This window comes from Telopea speciosissima, chromosome 8, assembly GCF_018873765.1.
Source record: "Telopea speciosissima isolate NSW1024214 ecotype Mountain lineage chromosome 8, Tspe_v1, whole genome shotgun sequence".
NCBI lineage: Eukaryota > Viridiplantae > Streptophyta > Magnoliopsida > Proteales > Proteaceae > Telopea > Telopea speciosissima.
Genome location: NC_057923.1, coordinates 65325024 through 65347517, shown reverse-complemented (window position 1 = coordinate 65347517; position 22494 = coordinate 65325024). Strand labels below are relative to the sequence as shown.

At 42.3% G+C, this 22494-nt stretch overlaps 2 protein-coding genes across 2 annotated transcripts; both read right to left on the bottom strand.

Moving 5' to 3' along the window:
• Positions 1 to 13361: 13361 nt before the first annotated feature.
• On the bottom strand, positions 13362 to 15170 carry LOC122672586. Its single transcript, XM_043870046.1, has 4 exons — positions 14857 to 15170; positions 14451 to 14739; positions 14118 to 14330; positions 13362 to 13646 (listed from the first exon to the last, which is right to left on the bottom strand). The coding sequence occupies exons 1-4, from the start codon at positions 15168 to 15170 to the stop codon at positions 13362 to 13364; spliced, it is 1101 nt and encodes a 366-aa protein (XP_043725981.1).
• Positions 15171 to 16177: 1007 nt separating this feature from the next.
• Positions 16178 to 17251, bottom strand: LOC122672585. Its single transcript, XM_043870045.1, has one exon. The coding sequence runs from the start codon at positions 17249 to 17251 to the stop codon at positions 16178 to 16180; it is 1074 nt and encodes a 357-aa protein (XP_043725980.1).
• Positions 17252 to 22494: the final 5243 nt, after the last annotated feature.

The window sequence follows — 22494 nt, the reverse complement described above, 5'->3', positions numbered from 1 at the left end:
ACTAGAAGGACAATCCCAGACTCCTACAGCTGCTAGGGTGGCTCCTAGCTCTGGGACAATTGCTAAGAAAAGAAAGGTTACTCAGCCTCAAGTAAGGGGTCCCATGGGTGCTCATGTTAGATGGACTCCTGAGCAAGTAGTCAATGAGAGGCATAATAGTAGTTCTACTCAGACTACTATAGAGAACCATTTTAGGACACCAGAACAAAAAGCCAGAGTTGATTATCACATTGCTAAGTGGATGTATCAGCAAGGTATCCCATTCAATACTATTAAGGCAAGGACCTTTGAGGTGATGTGCGAGTCTATTACACAATATGGTTCTGGATATATTCCACCTTCATATCATCAATTGACAGTGCCATTGTTAAGAAATATTGTGAATGAAACTGCAGAGATGAAGAAAAAATATGAAGAGTATTGGAAGTAGTATGGGTGCACTCTTATGTCTGATGGATGGACGGATAAACGGGGAAGGCACTTGATTAATTTTCTCGTTAACTATCCAGAGGGGACTTATTTCATGGGATCTGTTGATGCATCTGGTATGGTTCAAAGTGCACAAATGCTATTTGAATTGCTTGATAGCAAAATTGATGAGATTGGTGAGGATTATGTCATTCAAGTTGTGACTAACAATGCTTCAAATTATAAGTTGGTTGGTAAAATACTTATGGAAAAGAGAAGAAAGCTATACTGGACTCCTTGTGCAGCCCATTGCTTAGACCTGATATTGGAGGATATAGGTGGTCTGAAAGACTTTAAGAATGTGATAGGTAAGGCAAAAAAAATAATCACCTTCATCTACAGGCACACACGTCTTCTTGATGCAATGAGGAAAAGAACTGGACAAAAGGATCTTGTGAGAGCTGCAGTTACTGGATTTATAACTGCTTATTTGACATGTTAGAGCTTGGTTAAGCATAAGGATGCATTGAAGCATTTGTTTATTTCTGATGAGTAGAAGGGTTCCAATTTGTCAAAGATAGAGGCTGGAAAGAAAGTGGAAGAAATGGTGTTTGCTGTACCATTTTGGAACACTGCGGAAGATTTTATTAGAGCATCGAAGCCACTTATTGTTGTTTTGAGGATTGTTGATGGTGATGAGAGGCCTGCTATGGCTAAGGTTTATGTTGCTATGGAAGAGGCAAAAAGAAAAATCCGTGAACATTTGGCACATAAAGAACGACTGTGGAAGAAAATTATAAATATCATTGACAAGCGTTGGGAGTGTCAGATGGAGCGTCCATTGTATGGAACCGCACTATTTCTTAATCCTGAAAAAATTTTCATGTTCAAGGAAAGTGAAGATGGCGAACTAATTGCCAATCTACACATCTCATTGATTGATGTCATGACCAGACTGGTGCATGACCCCGCTATACAAGACAAGATAACTTTGCAAATTGATGATTATAAATTTTCAAAGGGTTCTTTCGGGAGGGATATGGCGATTAGACAACGGGCAACCATAAATCCTAGTAAGTAACTTAGTATTTTTAGTTTGTACCTACTTTGTATGCTACTATGTCTATGATGTATTACTATTAATTCAGTTTTTTTATTATATTTTTATAGTTACTTGGTGGAGTACAAATGGAGGTCGTGCTTTTGAGCTTTCAAAGCTTGCAAGACGCATATTAGGCCTCTGTTGCTCTTCTTCTAGTTGCGAGCGCAACTGGAGCCCATTTGAGTTTATAAGTATTAACTTACATGATTACATTTACATTTAATTTATTTTTTAGACTTTTTTTTTTCACTTTTGTTATGTCTTTTATTGAAAAATGACTTTTTTGTTCTCTCTTGTTTATGAATTCAGATTCATACCAAAAAGAGGAATAGACTAGAACATTCTCGTTTGAATGACCTAGTCTATGTTCAATACAATAGCCGCTTCCAAGAAAGGTTTAAACAAAGACGTGAGCTGGAAGGCAAAAACAAAAAATATGATCCACTAATTCTTGATGAGCTGGATTGGTCTAGTGAGTGGATGGTTACCTAGGCAGTGGAAGATTTAGTCTATCCCAATGATGATCTCACGTGGGACGATGTTGGTAGAGCAATGGGGGCATCGATTGAAGCCCCCATCCGACCAAGGAGAACTCAAGCATCAACCTCTAGAGTCAATATAACATATTCACGCCATGGATGTGGTAGAGGGAGAGGTAGCTCAAGGATGGCTGATGTTCAGGATGATTTTGAACCAGATGAAGACGAGGAAGAAGAGGAAGATGATGTGAATGATGACGAGAATGTCATAGATGACTATGATGGTGTCGAAGAGCCATGACAAGAAAATCAGCCAAATGCAGATCTTTTAGATGAATATGATAATTAATAAGTTTTGGATATTATGGATTGTTTAAACTTTGAAGTTTGAACTTTAAACTTTGATCTTTGAAGATTAGTTAAGGTTATCTATATTTGGTTGATTACTTAACTTTAAATTTTGATCTTTGATTACTATATTCGGTTATCTATCTTAAATTATTTTTTTGCTTTTGAATACATAATTTCCTCTCATCTTTCATCAAATTCATATATATTAATATATACCTCTATTACTTTGTTTAGGTTGCTTTGCTCCAAATCACACACACTGAAGAAAAACTATTGCTATCAAGCTTCAGTAAACAGGTTAGCCTATCATTTGATTTTTCAACTTTATTATCAACAAGACTATTGCTTTCAATTATTTGATAGGCTAATCTATATTTTCATACTTTCATATACACTAATGGATATTACACTTTCATGAATTAAACTATAGTATATTAGTAATACACTTTCATGTCGATTTTTGATGTTATAAGACATATATTATATCATACTAAATAACATTAAAAAAAGAGAAAATAAAAAATAAAACATGGTCAACATGCTCGCCATGACGGGCGACATGTCGATATATTGACGTGACACCCCTCCACCGACTTAGATCGCCGTGACAACTATGATCTATATACTGCACTATGATGAGCATATCCAATAAAGACACAATCACAAGTTTTAGGTCCTAACTTCCTTTTCTTAGGCTCAGGTAATCCAACATTTGCCAAACAACCCCAAACCTTTAGATATTTAAGGTTAGGTTTCCTTCCATGCCATAACTCAAATGGTATTGAACCGATGTTCTTATGAGGTATCCTGTTAAGGACATAACAAGTTGACAATATGGCTTCCCCCCCACAAGTTTAGAGGTAATCCCGAACTTATAAGCATGGAGTTCATCATCTCTTTCAGAGATCTATTTTTCTTTTCGACAACTCCATTGGATTGAGGTTGATATGGAGCCGTTGTTTCATGAATAATCTCATTCTCTTCACAAAATTGTGATAAATATTGGGTATCATATTCGGCCCCTCTATCAGTTCTAAGCCTTTTTATTTTTCTTTCCAATTGATTTTCAACCTCGGTCTTATAGGATAAGAAGGCCCGTTTTGCTTCATCCTTGGTCCGAAGAAGGTATATCTTAGTATACCGGGAATAATCATCTATAAGGGTAACCTTTTACCACCTCTTGACTCTTGTGATTTGAAGTCACTTAAGTCACTATGAACTAATTCCAATAGCTCACTTTTTCTTTCTACAGAAATATGAGGCTTTTTAGTGAATTTTGCCTCAACACAAGTGGAGCATCTGATTGATGGAGGGTTTGGGTTTCCATCTATCAAGCCTAATTTGCACAACTTATTTATGTATGATGCACTGCAATGTCCTAACCTACCATGCCAAACATCATATGAATCAACCAAGTAAACAGAACTACTAGGTACTTCATTAATAACATTGGCAATATTCAGTACAAATAACCCACCTGAGTTATATCCTTTTCCAACAAATATATTGTTTTTGGTAACAGTATTTGCCTCAAATGATAGCTTGAACCCTACCTTGATGAGAAGAGCTCCAGATACAAGATTCCGCCGAATGTCGGGCACATGCAATACATCCATAAGAACAAGGGTTTTTCCTGAAGTTAACTTCAGTTGAACCTGCCCCTTGCCATAGACTTGAGATGACTGGAAATTTCCCATATATACTTGTTCACCAGTTCCAACTATTGAATAGTTGGAGAAGGCGTTTCGATCCCCACAGATGTGCTTGGTAGCACCTGTATCTATGATCCATTCTTTTGGTTTTTCAACCAAGTTTATCTCATTTCAGCTTCAGTGAGGTTAACCTTGGTTTTGTTCTTCCACTTTCGACATTCTTTCTTGAAATGCCCGGGTTTGCCACATACGAAACAATTTTCCCTCCTTTTCTTGAAGGTTGTCCTTTTCTTGGCTTTTAAACCTTTCTTAAATTGTTCGTGTTTTTCTGACTCGACCAAATTTGCCTTAGATTGAAATTCTTTGGCCCTTTTGGTCTTATCCTTCTCCCGATTCTTCTCTTTAATTTTAATTCGGACTAAGATTTGGTCCAGGGTCCAATCATTCCTTTTATGCTTCATATTCATTTTGAAGTCACTCCAAGATGCTGGTAATTTCTCTAATAGAGAAGTTGAAACAAAGTTTTCTAGTAATACCATTTCTTCTTTGGCTAGTTTTGCTCCTAAGACTTGGAATTCATCAACTTGGGCAGATATGTTCATGTCATCCTTTATTGCAAATTCTAGACAATTTGCAACAATATATTTTTTATTTCCAGCATCCTCCAGGGCATATTTCTTATCCAATGCAATCCAAATGGACTGAGCACAATCATAGGATGCATAGATGTGGTAAAGCTCATTGGATAAAGAATTAAGAATGCGATTTTTGCACTGATAATCTGCCTGGATCCACGCTTGCCTATGGGCTTTAAGGATAGGGTCATCACTTTCAGTAGGTAAGGATGAGGTCAAAGCAAATGAGACAGATAGTTGCTCTACACCAAACAACATTCTTTGTTTCCATCTTTTGTAATTTGAACCATCAAATGGTTCAACTTTGTCAAGGTCAGATATGATCCTTAGGTTCTCCATTGCAGACACAATGTAATTAGCCATATCATGATCCTTAGGTTCTCCATTGCAGACACAATGTAATTAGCCATATCAAAGATTTTGGTCTCTTAATAAACTGAATGTCTACGGTCTTAAGAATTATTGAAAATTATTGTCAGAATATTGAGAGATAAAACCTAATTTGTCACCTTGATGGTAAGAGAGCTTTCAAATTATCTCTTGCACGGATTCTTCCGTAAACCTGTAATAGAAATTGTTAAGAAAAAAAAACACGGGCTGAGTTGTGTCACTTGAAACTGTCCTTAAGACCATAGACGTCCCCTATGGTGCAACCGGGAATATGCGAATCGGCCTCCAAGATAAAATAGCCCATCGGCTCCCCTAGTAATTGTGCACTCGACTACTAGACCCCTTCGAGTACTACAGGGTTGTGCTCAAACTTAAAAGAACTCACACAAATAACCTTTTCAAAACTCAAAGAAATTAAGAGAATGCATGAAAAACACATACAAGCTCAAATCACACATGCACTTCTAAAGAAGACTTGATTACTTGATTGATTGATATGCAAAGAGGCTAAGCCCTCCTCTATTTATACTAAGAAAAGGAAGATGCAATGTAAAGGAGGAATTAAGAGGAGAATTAAGAGTTCAATAACTAAATAGAGTTTCTCTCTTCTTTAGGAGCTTCAAGGGGAGGTTACGTATCAAGTAAAAAGAATTAATATGAAGAGACATAAGTGTCTCTTAAATCAACTGAAGTGATGAATAAATAAAGACATTAATATTAATAAATTTATTTTGTATTTAAACTTATTTTGAATCTTAATTGGTTTTAAAATTTCATTTAAAACCAACAGATGGCAATATAATAAAATACCCAATGATGTAATTTCACATGGAGGATAGAAAGGGAGAGAGAAAATCCCTCGTCGTTGCCCCTATCCCTGCCCCCTTTAGTCCCCCAGCCGGCCCTACCCCTTTGCAACTCCGCAACTCCACTCCCCTACTGCCTCTTCGCCTGTTCATTTTGGTGAGTTCTAGTAAACACCAAGATCCAATGCACGATTAACTAGCAGATGTTGCATAGTACATACGAACCCTTTCGTCTATGCAAATGGTTCACGCTTGGAGTTTAATTTGCTATTCTGAAGACTTAATACTTCTGATTTATGATATTTTTTTTTTTATAGAAATCTTATTTATGAATTTGTGCATAAAGAGAAGGAAGTGAGAGAGAGAGAGAGAGAATAGACATTGAACCTCTTCTTTTTTCAGAGATTTGGATTGTTATTTCAGTAAAAGCATAAGAAGTGGAATCTCCCTTTACTGCGTAATTTCCATTTTAGAAAACTACACAATTATCCATTGAGTTCACATCAGAGATCAAACATAAATGGGTCATGGAACAACAAAAATTGTGAGATACGAAAAGAAAAATCCTTACATACCTGTTGTGCAAAGATTTCTGCTGGAGAGAAATCTACCAGCGGCATAACTGATATGCTAATAACTAGATGGAATTGGGGAATAACGGAGATGAGACTGCGAAATACTCTTTCTTTATTGAACACTAAATATTGCTAATTGAGTTCTCCCTTTTACATGAGGGTCTAGCCCTTAATTTATAGTAATGGCTTTAAGGTTGGGCTATCCTTCCCTTTTCTATAGTTTCCTTTTTTGGGTGCACGATTTTAGGAAAGCTCCCATTCCTGTTGAGATTCCCCTGTGAATCTCGGGATCTCCACGATTCTTGACGCAAGTGGAACCCTCTCTTGGTGGTTACCTAATTGCCGTAGTGGGGCCTAACTTCATAATCGCCAGGCGTGTGGGAGTCCTCAAGCATGCCTGCAACTTCCTTACCTTTGTGAATCGTGGGGAGTGTACGGTCAAGATTTGAAGTACAAATTATGACGTATCATTTGCCCCCTACTCCCTTTACCTCAGTTGAGGTGTAGGGACTAACTTGATATGCATCGTCAATGGGCCTTGGCAAATTGCTGGGAGCTCGGATGACTGGTTTGGGTCTGGCTAACACGGGGCCAGGCCTAGTGGGAGATGCTTCTTTCTCTGTTGGACATCTTTGCCCTTCATTGGTCATATATACATGCGCCGCCACTAGCATCTGTTAGCGTGTGGGAGCGAAATATCTGTCGCTTTTTACGCTTTTTTAGGGAAGATTGATGGAACGTCATAAAGTTTAATTTTTGAAATCCCTTATTTTCCCGGTGTTCTTGGATGATGATGCCCTTCCTTCGAGGTCTAGGTCCTTTCCTCTCCCTATCATCTGGTCCATTGAAAATGATTATGCATTTGGATCTAACGGGAGTTATGAGGGCGTCCCCAAGGGTATAAAGTGTTTCAGCCTTCCTTAGTTTTCTCATCTCATCGCCTTCAAGCTTCTCTATCAAAGATATTTCTTCGAGTTCTGCCCTAGCATCGTTCTGTGCCTTCCTATCTCCTTCAATCGCAATCCTCTTCATCCCAAGTATGTGCTTTTCTCTCTTTCTTTGTATCTGCATTTCCTTTTTCTTCCTTTTTGTATTCGCCTCGGGGAAATGGGGAAATCCAAGAGAAGTTCTTTTCCAAAGATGACTCAGAAGTAGAATCCCTGTTAGATGAGGGTGAGAGATTATTCCACGGGGTTACCCAGGAAGGAAACCAGGGAATCTCCCCTCCACCACTCCTAGTTGGAGGCGTAAGTTCTAGGATTTTAGCCTTTGTCCCTTGGAGCTCCACGGGTGTGTTCGCCAGCACTTCCAACCTTGACTCTATGAAACGGCTAGGGAGGAAGGGTTATCGAGTTCGACAATCGCAACAGGATCCTACCATTGGAAAAGGGGTTGATGAAATTTCTTCCATCTTGGATGACTATAACCTTTTGGAGATCTGAAATGTCTATGCGATTCCAAAGGCGGTTGTTCTCAGAGTTCCCTCTCCCGAGGATAAATTGAATCAGCCCCGACCCCGAGAGGTGGGGCTTATCCTGGATGCCTTTGAAGCTGGACTTTAATATCCCTTTTCTCAATTTGTGGGTTGACTCCTCAGGCATTATAAGATAGCTCCCAGCCAACTGGTACCCAATGGCTGGAGGTGTGTGGGGGCCTTTTTAATCAAGTGCTTCCTGCTGGGGAGACACCCTTCCCCCGCCCTGTTCGTTAGGTGCTTTACCTTGAATCAAAATAGCGGTCATCCCGGGTGGTATTATTTTTGCCAACGTGGTGTACCCGTGGTGGATTCTCTGTCGTCGTCCAACCATGGTTGGAAGCTGAGGTTTTTCTGGGCAGTCTGTAAGGAGCTTGGGTGTCCCACCGTGTGGAATGACCCCGATACCACGGTGGGAAACAAAATTCTACCCTTCGATTCCGAGGATCAGGTGACTTTGGAAAAGATGATGGCTGATAGGAGCTGCATCAAGGCAGAGGTTATCGATGTCCAAGATATAGGCGAACTAGAGCAAGGTGAGTATTTCGGGAATTCCTCCCTTCCCCCTCCCCGAGGTGTTTCAGGTTGCATGATAAGCCTTTCTTTGTTTGATACTTTTCCTTTTGTTGGCTGCAGTGGAGTTTCTTTTGGATTCCCTCACATCATTCATAGAGAAGGAGGACCTTCAAGTTACGGGAGACAAAGTTGTGGCCCCCCTTGGATAAGAGCAAGAAGAGGAAAGCGCCCTCCAACGAGCTGGGCAAGGATTCCTTGAAGAAGGGATTGTTCAAGCTTCCCCCCCCCCCCCACGCCTCCCCGAGGTTTAGAAATTGTAGACGCTTCCTCGGGTAAGGAGAAGACCTCTGACCCGGAGTTGGTCTCTCAGGAGGAAGGGTCCTCCGTGATCCAGAAAGGTCTTCCTCCCCCTGGCAATACCAAAAAGGACAAGGGCAAGGGCAAGGCCAATCTTGATGTGTTCGTTCCCCGATGGTCTGTCAGCAATGACCAGAGGGTGATTGGCAATATCGCAGTTGCTGAGAATATGGCCCTGAATTACGTTGCCCCAGCGGACCAGGACTGGATTTCTGAGATGTCCGATGAGACGTTGGAGAAATCCACCCTTGCCTGGGCCTATGGACGTTTTGTTCTTGGTCTGTACCGTTCATTTTCTCCTTGCTTGCTAATTCTCATTCTGTTCTTCATTTCAGACTTTGGCTTTTGCTTCGCAGTTGGTGTAGCGAAAGAGGAAAGTCACCTCGATGTACCAGGAATTCGAGAGAGAAATGACGGAGTTGAGGAAGGTTGTTCAGTACAACGATGAATGGTTCTCTCTCCTGAAGAGTCAGTTGACCACCCTGAGGCCAGAGAAAGATTCTGCAGTGAAAGCGCTAGAGGCAGCTCAGAAGAGTCTGACGAAGGCGGAGGAGAAAATCCGAGCTTCCATGACCTCTTATGGGAAAGTCAAAAAGAAGCTGGGTGAGAAGAAACAATTGGCTCGTGAGCTATAAGTTGAGATTGATAGCCTGAGGGTTCAGGTTAATGATGCCGGGACCAAGGCCCTCAATGAATATCTTAAATCCAAAACTTGCAAGGTTTACCAAATGTCGACGGCTTCTTTGACTATGCTGAAGAGACTTACTCCATCTGGTTTCGAGTGAAGGAGAGACAACCAGATTTCAACTTCAAGGGGATATCCGAAGTGGAGTATATGCTTGAGCGGTTAGAGTTAGGTGCCTACAAGCCTGTCTCTTCGGTTGGAAAATTAAACATCCCTCGTTCCTCTTCTTTTGTAATTCCTCAAATACCTTCCAGCGAGGCCGATGGGCAAAGCTCTTTGGTCAGCCCAGGAGGAGTTACTGTCAGCAAAACTGGCCAGATAGTGACCTTTGTTCCTTCTGAGACTACCCCCGAGCAAAATGTTGTGCAAAGTGTTGAGCAGGGAGAGGAGAATCCTCCCTCGGCCCTGTCGACCACACCATCTGCCCCCTTGACCCCTGAAGATGCTGTAGACGCCCCTATGGTTTAATTGCTTTGTTCCGTCGGATGCTATTTGTTGTTGCTCTCTTTTTTTGTTTGTTTTTTTTTGTAATCCTGCGCACTTTAATTAATGAAAGATGGTTACGGGTTTATTTGCTATTTTGAATCTTTCTTGTTGCATACCCGACCATGACTCCCTTCCCCTTTTTTGCTTAGGACCCTCCTCCCTTATCTAGTATCGTGGTTCGGGAGGCTTCAGAGCGTGAGAAGGAGTTGCTATCTCGGATAGAAGCATATGACAGAGCCAATGCCATACTGAGGAAGCATAATTCTCGGTTGGAAGCGAAATTAGAAGATCATAGGTCCCTTGAGCGCTGGGAGAAACATCTACTGGTCAGGTTGGAGTTTGCTCAGGATATTGTGGATAATGTGAGCGACTATCTCTGGGCTGAAAGATATGTCGCGGTGAACCTTACAATCAATCATGTGGTCCAATTGGCTGCTTTTAAACGTTTCTACGCAGATAAGGCTTTCGAAGGCGCTCAACGCCTATATAACCGAGTGAAGGAGGTTGCCCCCTATTTTAATTGGGGGAAGATGAGATTGGGTTTTGACCCTCGTGTTCCTGTACGGGAGGTTGTACTTGACCCCTTAACACTGTCCATACCTTTCTTTCCTCCTCCACAGAATGTTCCAGGGCCTTTGTCCCCTAATCCACCTCGTCCCAAGCTCACACACTAGTAACTGCTGTTGTTGTACCTCGGGCAACGGTTTTTGCCCGCTCTAATGTATATATGGTAGGTTTTACTTTATGCTCGGTATTTATTAAATCTACGCCACTTGGTTTTTCTTTCCTTAAGTTGTCAAATCTTTCTTTTCCTTTGGCTTCTAGTGACGTTTGCCCTTCTCTCTGACATCAATACTCAATATGGCACGAATCCTCTTTTCAGAGATTTTTGAAGATTCCCCATGCTAACATTTATTATTTCATTATTTGACTGATGTTTCGCATACTTCATCATTAATGAAGTTAGCGTAGAAGCCGAATCACTGCCTGGGTAATCGCACCCTTTCCCATTTTTGGAGAAGCATTTATCCATTGGGGTTAGGGCACGTGGCCCTGGGAGTAACTTCCCATTAAGTGGGGTAGTTGTTCCTTTAATATTCTCTTTCGCCTTTGAACCATCGTTTTACCCTATAAATAGGGCTAGGATCCTTTACACTTTTGCTTTCCATAGAGATATGGGTTCTTCGATGTTGCCTTTTCGTTGCCATCCCATAGAAACTCTGCGCTTCTTATGGTGTTTTGGTTGCCATGGTTTTCTTAGATGTCGTGGTTCCACATTTCTGAAGGTCTACCTTCCTGGAACTGCTACTTTCGGCCAATCGACTTTTCTCTTCACAGCTTCGATCCTCAATCGACACGCAGTGTCCTTTGGGTTGATGGGCCGTGATGGTGCCTCTCTGTGTGCCTTCCCTTTGCCGACTCTTTGGAGAAGGAAGGTTGCATCGGAGAGGTGGAGAATCTTCAGGAGGCTGCTTACCGCTGACCTCACTGTTAACGCATTTGGTGGGTGGTGGTGTGGATCTGTCGGTTTGCTGGGAACCAGAAGCCAGTTAGATGTCGAGTACTCTTCGGACTACTCACTTCCTGTGGTATGAGAGGAGTAGTAACACGGCTATTTTGGTGCTTCAGCGTATTGATGGTGAATCCCATTTGGCAAAGCAGCTGCCTTTTGATTCTCGGAATTGCTTTGGAGCAGGTGGTGCTACCTTACTAGTGTCGAGCTCGATATCGATCATTGTGATATCGTTGTCAATGTTACCCCTGTCTCACACTTCGTAATCCACGGTGCTCAAGTTTCATTAGCCTTCTTCTACTCGGGAGTGCAAAAACTTTGCAAAGAGGGATTTCTCCTGTCGATGTGGTTGCGCTATTAGTTTGCCACGTTTTCTCTTTTGGGAGAACTTGTTCTGAAACCGAGCATAGCTTCATCATAGTACTTGTAAACCTCACTGTGTACTTGTATTTGAGAGTTGTAACTGCTTTGTAAGCTTATACTTGAATCATTACATACTTGTACTGGTAGACTGGAATGCTAATAAAAGAATTTCGCCATCCGAGCAATTTTCTTTGTATACTTTGTTTTTTTCATTTTTGTGTTGCTTGGCCTTATATTCCTGTTTAGAGCTTTCCTTCATGGTCAGATGGCTGCTTCCTTTGATTTGGGGAAACGCCCCTATAGTGCAACTCACCATTATGGTCGGGTGACCATCGCCTTTGCTTTGGGGAAACGCCCCTATGCTGCAACTCACCATTATGGTCGGGTGACCATCATCTTTGCTTTGGGGAAACACCCCTATGGTGCAACTCACCATTATGATCGGGTGACCATCATCTTTGCTTTGGGAAAACGCCCCTATGGTGTTACTCACCATTATAGTCGGGTGACCATCCTTTTCGCTTTGGCGAAATGCCCCTATGGTGCTACTCACCATTATAGTCGAGTGACCATCATCTTTGCTTTGGGGAAACGCCCTTATGGTGCAACTCACCATTATGGTCAAGTGACCTTCATCTTTGCTTTGGGGAACCGCCCCTATGGTGCAACTCACCATTGTGGTCAAGTGACCATCACCTTTGCTTTGGGGAAATGCCCTTATGGTGCAACTCACCATTATGGTCGGGTGACCATCATCTTCGCTTTGGAGAAACGCCTTTATGGTGCAACTCACCATTACGTTGATTGCTGGCACATCATTAGTAACAAAAATAATGTAACAAAAATAATATTGCAAAGAGTCATTATGCATGCTACTAACTTGCTTGATTAATCATTGATGACTTTATTGGCTATGGCCTGAACTTTCAACAAATGATAATTTGGGATTCAAACAACTGGGAACTGACCTTTATTGATAAAATTTTTGCAAGTTCTCTGCATTCCAGGATCGTGGTGTTGGTACCCCCTCCAGGGTCTCCAAATGATAGGCTCCTGGGGCTACTTGTTTGGAGATTCTGTACTGTCCTTCCCAGTTGGGTGATAACTTTCCCATGAATCTTGGGTTTGAGGCTTCTACCTTGCGTAGGATCAGCTCTCCCTGGTGGTACCTTCTAGCTTTCAGCTTTGTGTTGTAGTGACGTGCTGTCCGCTGTTGGTACATTGTGTTCTTTACGCGAGCTGTTTCTCTGATTTCCTCCAACAGGTCTAAGTTAATTCTTAGTTCTTCGTCGTTAACCTTGGGATTATAGAGTTGTACCCTCAGCAAGATTTCTCCCATCTCCATCGGGAGCACCGTTTCTATTCCATACGCTAACATGAAGGGTGTTTTGCCAGTTGCCAACCTCGTGGTTGTCCGATATGCCCATAGAATGTTAGGCAGTTCTTCCACCCATAAACCTTTGGCCGTTTCCAATTTTTTGTTGCTTCTGCTAGCCCATTGGATTGGGGGTGAGCTACTGAGGTCTTCCTTAGCTGAATTTCATATTGGTCACTAAATTCCTTGAACTTTTACTCAAACTGCTTTCCATTGTCAGTAATTAGGGTTCTCTGGATTCCATACTTGTAGATAACTGAATGGAGAAAGAATTTCCAAACCTTTGTAGCGGTGATTGTTGCCAAAGCTTCTGCTTCTACCCATTTGGTGAAATAGTCAACAGCCACCACCACAAATTGTCTACCTCTAGATGCCTTGGGGAAGGCCCCCAGTATATTCATTCCCCACTGGACAAAGGGCAATGGGCTTGAGATTGAAGTGAGCTCCATTACTGGTTGGCATGTGATGGGTGCAAACTTCTGACATTTCAGGCATTTGTGGACAAAACCCATTGCTTCTTTGCGGAGGTACAACCAAAAGTATCCCTGTCTAATGACCTTATGGGCGAGTACTATGCCCCCCAAGTGTTATCCACAAATGCCTGTGTGTATCTCCCAAAGAACATACTTTGCCTCTGATGGTCGGAGACACTTCAAATAGGGCATTGTAAATGCCTTTTTATATAGTGTTCCCCCTATCATCGTGTACCTCGCTGCCCTCATTCTGACTTTCTTTGCTTCTTCCTTGTCGGTGGGTAGTATGCCCTCTTGAAGGTAGTTGACTAAGGGGTCCATCCAACAAGGTTCCACCTCGATTGGTAATACTTCCTCGGACTGCTCTATACTTGGAGTACCGCGCACATTCAGGTACACTGTTCTACCCAGGTCTTAAAAATCTGAGGTGGCTAGCCTAGAGAGGGCATCTGCATATGCATTTTATGTCCTGGGTACCTGAAGTATCTTAAAATGGTAGAATTTTGTGATCAAGTCCTGCACTCTTCTCAGGTACTGGGCCATTCGTGATTCTTTTGCCTCATACTCCCCCTTGACCTGATTAACTATTAGTTGTGAATCACTGTAGACGGTGATACGCTTTACCATCAGACTTTGTGCCAGTTTTAGTCCTGCAATCAGGGCTTCATACTCGGCCCCATTATTGGTTGTCTGAAATTTGAATCTCAGCGCGTACTAGATCAGGAACCCTCCAGGACTGGTTAGTATCAATCCTGCCCCACACCCTTGTGTGTTGGATGAACCATCCACATATAGTGTCCACTCTTCTACCACTTCTTCAGGGTCCGCGGTGGTAGGGATTTCTTCTTCAGGAAGTGTGCATTCCACCACAAAATTCGCTAGGGCTTGTGCCTTTATGGCAGTTCGGGGCTTGTAATGGATATCGAACTCCCCCAACTCTACACACCACGCTACCAGTCTTCCTGAGTGGTTGGGTTTGGCCAATATCTTCTTCAAAGGCTGGTTGGTGATTACTTCAATGGTGTAAGCTTGGAAATATGGCCTTAACTTTTGTGTTGTCGTAACCAACGCGTAGGCATATTTCTCCACACCGCTATACCTGGTCTCGGCATCCAGGAGTACCTTGCTGACATAAAAAATTGGTTTTTGGGTGAGCCCGTCTCCTCGGACCAATACCACGCTGACTGCAACAGCAGAGATGGCTAAGTACAACTACAATGTGTCCCCTGGTTCTGGCTTTGACAAAAGAGGGGGTTGTGCCATATATCTTTTTAGCTTTGTGAAGGCTTTCTGGCATTCTTCGGTGCATTTGAAGGTGAGCTTGGCCCCTTTGGTTTTGCGTTCCTTTGCTCGGTCCTTGAGAGTCTTGAAGAAAGGCAAACATCGGTCCCCCGAAGTCAAGATAAATCTCTCGAGCGCGGCTATTCTTCCCATGAGTTCTTGTAATTCCTTAACTTGTCCAGGTGGACGCATCTCTAGTATAGCCTTGATCTTTGCTGGATTTGCCTCTATCCCTCTTCTTGAGACCATGAAACCGAGGGACTTTCTTGATATGACTCCAAGGCGCACTTGGCCGGGTTCAACCTCATCTTGCTTTCTTTTAAAACCTGAAATGCCTCATTCAAATTTGCAATGTAATTTTGTGCTTTCAAGCTTTTTACCAGCATATCATCTACATAAACTTCCACATTGCGGCCTATCTAATGCCTGAAAAGGTAATTTATCAAGCGCTGGTAGGAAGCTCCGGCATTCTTTAATCTGAAAGGCATGCAAATATAACAATATGTATCTCTCCCTGTGATAAAAAGAAGTTTTCAAAATATCAGGTTCATACATCCTGATTTGATTATACCCTGAGTAGACATCCATGAAAGAAAACATTTCATGGCCTGCCATGGCGTCTATCAATAAATCAATTCGAGGCAAGGGGTAGTAGTCTTTAGGACAGGCTTTATTCAAATTGGTAAAGTCAATACACATTCGCCACTTGCCATTTGGCATGGGCACCATTACAATAGTAGAAAGCCATTCTGGATAGATAGCCTCCTCGATGAAACCGGCGTCAAGTAGCTTGGTTACCTCCTCGATCACTTTTCTTGTCGCTCGGGAGTAAAGGTTCTTTTCTTTTGGAACACTGGCTTGGCAGTGGGGTAAATGCTGAGCCTGTGTTCAACTATCTTCCTATCTATCCCGGGCATGTCAGCAGCGGACCAGGTAAACACGCCTGTATTTGTTCTTAAGAAGTTTATGAGGGCGGATTTTCTTTCACCCTTCAGGCCTGCGCCTATCTGGACGGTGCGCGTGGTGTCCCCCTCCACTATTTCCACAGGGATCAACTCCTCGATTGGCTCACTTCTCTCCTGCTCACCGATATCTCGGTTGTCATCCAAATTATATAGATGCATCTGTGGCTCCTTTCCTTTGGTTCTTAGGTATCCTTTATAGCAGCAGTGGGCTGCCACCTGGCTTCCATGACATTCCCCCACCCCGTGGTCAGTTGGGAATTTCATGACTAGGTATGGGGTTGAGACCACCGCCTATAGTGCATTGAGTCCCGGTCGCCCCAATATTCCATTGTGCGTGGAATTCACCTTTACTACCAGGAAATTCATCATCACCGTAGAGAGTTTGGGTTCTGTCCCCATAGTAACCAGCAACTTAATTGATCCTTCCACCTGTACCGGGGCCCCATTGAAACCGTATAGGGGAGACTCCACTCTTTTCAGCATCTCGGGTTTCAGGAGCATCTTTTCAAATGCATCATAGTATAGGATGTCTGCTGAACTCCCATTGTCCACCAGGATCCTTCCTATCATGCAGTTGGCGATAACCATTTTGATTACCAAGGCATCATCATGGGGAGATTGAATATCCGCCAAGTCTTCATCGGAGAAGGTTATGGGATGATTAGTTCTCCTCTTTTTAACGGTTACCTCAGCTTGGAGTACATTCCAAGCGTGCTGCTTTCGGGAGTTTGAGGTTTCTCCTCCCATACCGGGCCCACCAAATATGGTTGTTATCTCCTTCGGGGGTACATTCTCGGTATGGGGCTTACCTCGGTGTGGTTCCTCTTTATCAGCTTTGGGGGGTGATCTCTGTCTTCCCTCTGGCTCCCGAGCACGGTAATCTGGCCTACGATTGTTCCCTTCTTTCTTAACGAATCGACTTAGGCACCCTCTCTGGATGAGAGCTTCTATCTCATCCTTTAGCTGTCTATACTCCTCGGTATCGTGACCGTGGTCCTGATGAAAGCGACAGTACTTATTCTTGTTGCGCTCATGCGCCGGCCTGACCATCTTAGCCGGCCAGCGTAGGGCCACCTGGTCTTTGATTTCATTCAATATGTGTGCTCGGGTATGAGTCAAGGCCGTATAATCCGGTTCGGATTCCAAATTTGTAGCTTTGGAGACCCAAACTTTCCTGTCATCTTTCTTTTTCCTATCATCCTTATCATCTCGATTGCATTTTGTGCCAACTTCTCGGGGGGTCTCCTCCTTTTCCTGAGCTTTCTTCTCCGTTTTATCTTCTTTCTCGGTCACAAGAACTTCGGCCAAGTTGATATACTTTTCACATCTTGAAAACAACTCATACATGTCTCCTGGTTCGTCCATGATTAAGGACTTTTCAACTCAACATCTCGGATTCCGCTACGCAATGCCTGAAACTTCACCATTTGATCCAAGTTTCATACCTCCAGGGCTTCTTTGTTGAATCTTATAAGAAAACCCCTGATGGATTCGTCGGGGCGCTGCCTTATGGCCAAAAGATTGGCGGCTGTCTTCTTGTGAACTCTACTGCTTACAAAGTGAGCTAAGAAGGCTCGGCCCAGATCTGTGAAATTGGAGAGTGACTGTGGAGGGAGCCGAGAGAACCATTGTTGCGCCACTCCCTTTAGGGTGGAAGGGAAGGCCCTGCACATTATAGCGTCTGAAGCGCCTTGGAAGAACAGGAGGAACTTGAAAGTTTCTAGGTGATCCTCTGGATCCGTGGTGCCTACATATTGCTCTATGGCTGACATCTTGAACCCTTTTGGGAGGGGCTCAAACCGAACTTCATCTGTGAATGCCAAGTCCGTAGTGAAGTGAAAGTTGTGAATCGGGGCTTGGTTCTTTCCCCTTATGACTTCTTGAATTTGGTCTTGGAGTTCCAAGACTTTATCGTTCAGGGCTTGCTCTACCTTTGTCATGTGCGAGTCTTGATTCTTGGCGTTTCCTGATGTCTCCTTGCTCCTTCGTCAGGTGTTGTTTGCATTGCTATGGTTCTCGCTATGCTCCGGTGAACGAGATCTTTCTCCGTTCGGCGATGGAGGTGGGGGTATGGGGATCCCCTATAGGAGACCGCGCTACATCTCCAACATCTGCTCCATCTTGTCATCCCAGCGGGCCTGCATCGCGTCGAACCGTTCCACCGTTATGTAACGTGGTGGGTCCCCTGGGAGTCTTGGCTGAGACTCCTCCTGATGCGGTGGGTCCTGATCTTCTGGGATGACATTTTCACATTCTTGTCTGGAAGCCGTCGAATGGGCCAGGGCTCCTCCCTGACCTGCGGCAGAAGGTCCTAGAGGAGGAATTGCTGCTGCGGTGGCGGCGGTTGATCGAGTAATCCTCGACTGGTTTCTTGTATTGGTCAAAGTGGGATCTTCGTAGGTCTTTCTTCTCCGTTTCCCACAGACGGCGCCAGATGTTGTGCAAAGATTTCTGTCAGAGAGAAATCTATCGGCGGCACAACTGATATGCTAATAACTAGATGGAATTGGGGAACAACGGAGATGAGACTGCGAAATACTCTTTCTTTATTGAACACTGAATATTGCTAATTGAGTTCTCCCTTTTACATGAGGGTCTAGCCCTTAATTTATAGTAATGGCTCTAAGGTTAGGCTATCCTTCCCTTTTCTATAGTTTCCTTTTCTGGGTGGACAGTTTTAGGAAAGCTCCCATTCCTGTTGAGATTCCCTCGTGAATCTTGGGATCTCCACGATTCTTGACGCAAGTAGGAGCCTCTCTTGGTGGTTACGTAACTGCCATAGTGGGGCCTAACTTCATAACCGCCAGGCGTGTGGACGTCCTCAAGCACGCCTGCAAATTCCTTACCTTTGTGAATTGTGGGGAGTCCACGTGTATGGTCAAGATTTGAAGTACAAATTATGGCGTATCACAAATAAGTTTATAGAAGAAATCCTGTTTCATTCTCAAGTCTTTATATTTAATACTAATTTATGAATTTGTAGGTCAGATTTTCAGTCAAGAGTGGTCCAACGTTAGGTTGAGGATTGCCATAATGGCTGCACGGGGTGGGGAAGAGGGGAGATACAAAGGGCGGAGGTGGGCTGATGATATTCCACCATCATCAAACTGTTACTCCTGCAGGAAAAATGTTGATTTAATAGAAACCGCTAAAAAGCGTTGTAGGTGGTATGAGACGGGACTGAAAATGAAGGGGGTTAGACTTGGCCCCAATTATAATAAAAAGCTCTTGAAAAACTTACGAATAAACGCTGGCTTACGAAGGGGAAATTTGATCACAACAGTTGGGACAGATTCAGAGCTCTATGATGGAAAACCAAACTAAAACGAAGGTGTTTATACACACAACCATGCTGATGCCTGCAAGTACGTAAGATGGACTTCAAGGTCTGGTTCATGTATATTCATGCGGTGAGTTGCAAGGGAAGAGAGGGAGCGGGAGGGCAGGATGGTGATGGGGAGATGCTGGCAAGGAGGGTTGTGGAAGATGAGGGGGCGGGAGGGTAGGAGTCGTATGTGAAAGAGAGAGAGAGACAGGGAAGGAAAGAGGAAGCTGGAGCCGGAGAAGGAGGGGGATGGGAGCCGATGACGGAGAAGAATGGTAGAGGGAAACGGAGAGGAAAGAGATGGGGGAATTACAAAAAGAACCCTTATTTCAACAAGTGTATAAGCAATATGAGGTGGACAAATAAGTCCGGTTACAATATGTTGTAACCGGGGTGGTTACAAACAACTTTACCCTACAATCTTTTCCCTTCGTTCCAAAACCGAAAATAATATCTCCTAGAAATTAGAAGCCTAATTAGAAGCCTATCCAATTAGGAAGACTAAAAGTAGGAAACTAATAAATAATTCTCTCCAGTAGAATCTAAATAATTATAGAAGGTTAATCAGCCCAATCCTTGATTGGTGGGTGCCTTCCATCATATAGGATCCTTGAAATATTGTAGACCATTGGTGTTGAACAGCTAAAATCGTCCAGCTGGACTAGAATTTGAATCAATGGGCTCCATTTAACATCTATACTCCCCTTTGTCTACAATGACTCTGAACATAAGAGAAAAATACCTCGAATAGTATTGTTCTTCAAATTAAAAGATGAAAACAATGAAACTTTTATGATACCATTTTATTTATTTTTTTAGTAATTTGCTTTTCCTATTTCTTTACCGGGTCCAATACAAATATAATACGATATCGATTCCTAAATTTATTTTTTTTTTTTGTTAAGATCGATTCCTAAATCCTTGACCCCCACCCCTCCGGCCTCCCCCAAACTTTGCCAAAATCTCGAAATAGGGCCAAGAGTCCAGACCCATACCTGGACGGATTCTTTTATTAACGAAAGCTCAAGATTTGAGAAGATAAGATGGAGTAAATGGGCCGACCTATTTATCAATAAATAAAGGGCCGACCTTCTTTTGTTTGTAATCTAGAAATAGGGCCAAGAGTCCAGACCCATACCTGGACGGATTCTTTTATTAATGAAAGCTCAAGAATTGAGAAGATAAGATGGAGTAAATGGGCCGATCTATTTATCAATAAAAAAAGGCCCGGCCTACTTTTGTTTGTTACATCACATGGCTGTAATCGATCAATGGCTGTATACATGTGATTGTTTTTTGATAGAAGGCTGTATACATGTGAGAATGGCGATTGTCTTGTCATCTGAATTGTAATATAATAATATTTAACCCACAAAAAAAAAAAAAAATTAACAACAAGGTATTATTGTAAAATAAAATAAAAGAGAGACCTCTCCTACGTTGTAGAGTGGGACTGCAGGATTTTATTTTTTATCTTTTTGGGGACAACAGCCTCGATGACTGCTCCTTGGTTCCCACATATAATAATATTTAACTCACGAAAAAATAAAAAAATAACAGCAAAGTATTATTGTAGAATAAAATAAAAGAGAGGCCTCTCCTACGTTGGAAACTGGGGCTGCGGGATTTTATTTTTTATCCTTATGGGGACAACAGCCTCGATGATTGCTCCTTGTTTCCCACCATCAGCCTCACGTGGCTTCGTCTCATACTTTACGCCTACGGTGCTCCTTTTCCTCACAAATCTTATTGGTATTCGACTCAAGAATGTTTTGGACATGGTTATTGATCCTTCGCAATTAATGTTTTTTCCTAATAGGTACATCTCTGGTAAAATTTTGATTGCACATGAATTATTTTATTTTATAAAAAAAAAAAAAAACATAGCTCATCTCATTATATGGTTATTAAGCTTGATATGAAGAAGGCATATGACAGGATCAATTGATATTTTATTGAGAAACTTTTCCTCAAATTGGGTTTCTTCGCTGCTTGGGTTCAATTGGTCATGTCTTGTGTTGAATTTGTTTCATATAGTATGTTGATGATTGATTCGAAAAGTGGTCATATTATTCCTTCACATGGAATTCGTCAAGGAAATCCTCTTTCTTCTGCAATTTTCATTATTTGTGCTCAAGCTCTTTCATTTATCATCAACTCTGCTATCATTAAAGGTGATTTTCAAGGGATTCGCATCCCTAACCGGGGTGCTCAATTCTCTCATCTTTTATTTGCTAATGATTGTCTATTTTTAAGAAAGGCTCATATTAATGAAATTGTAGCTTGGAAGACTCTTCTTGACCTTTACTGTAGGGCCTTGGGATAGGAAATTAATCTTAAAAAATCTTCTGTAACTTTTAGTCCTAATCTCCATTCCAGGCTTAAAAGATGGTTCTCTCGTACTCTGAAAATTCCTTATGGGGATGGCCCTTCTAAATATTTAGGACTTCCTACAGATTTTGGCATTTCTACAAAACTTCTCTTTCAAAATACTAAGGAACGTACTATCTCCAAGCTCCAAGGATTGAAAAAGTCCCTACTCTCTTCAATTGGTAAAGATGTTTTGCTTAAATCTTCTGCTCTTCCAATGATCAATTTTGCATCATCTCGTTTCAAGCTTCCAGTTTCTATATCTGATGAGATTTCAAAAGATGCCTCATATTTTTTCTGAGAGGATGATTCTGATAAAAATAAAATCCACTGGGTTTTGTGGGAAAGGATGTGTAGCTCTAAACAAAATGGGGGTCTTGGGTTGAGAGACCCTCATTTACATAATCAAGCACTTTTGGCTCGTAATGCTTAGAGGATTTTGAAGGATACTTCTTCTATGTGGGCATCAATGTTGAAGAGTATTTATTTTCCTAATGTGGACTTCTTGCAGGCCAAATTGGGTTATCAACCCTCTTGGGGATGGCGTAGTTTGTTGGAAGGAAGGGATCATCTCTTGCTTGGACTTTTATGGATTGTTGGTAGAGGGGATAATATTTCTATTTGGACTGATAATTAGATTCCATCCTCTGCCAATTTTAAAGTCCGTTCTCAGAAGCCTCCAAATTGCACTATTGACAAAGTCTGTGAGCTCATTGATGCAAGGTCGAGAAGTTGGAAAATTGAATTACTTAATGAACTCATTGTTCCTGCAGATAGAGAAGCAATTCGATCTGAAAATTCAATGAAGTCTCTATCCCCATGATGATAAGCTTGTGTGGGGAGCTGCCAAGTCAGGCAGATTTTCAGTGAAATCTATGTACCACCTTCTTCATAATAGGAGAGCAGCGTCTTT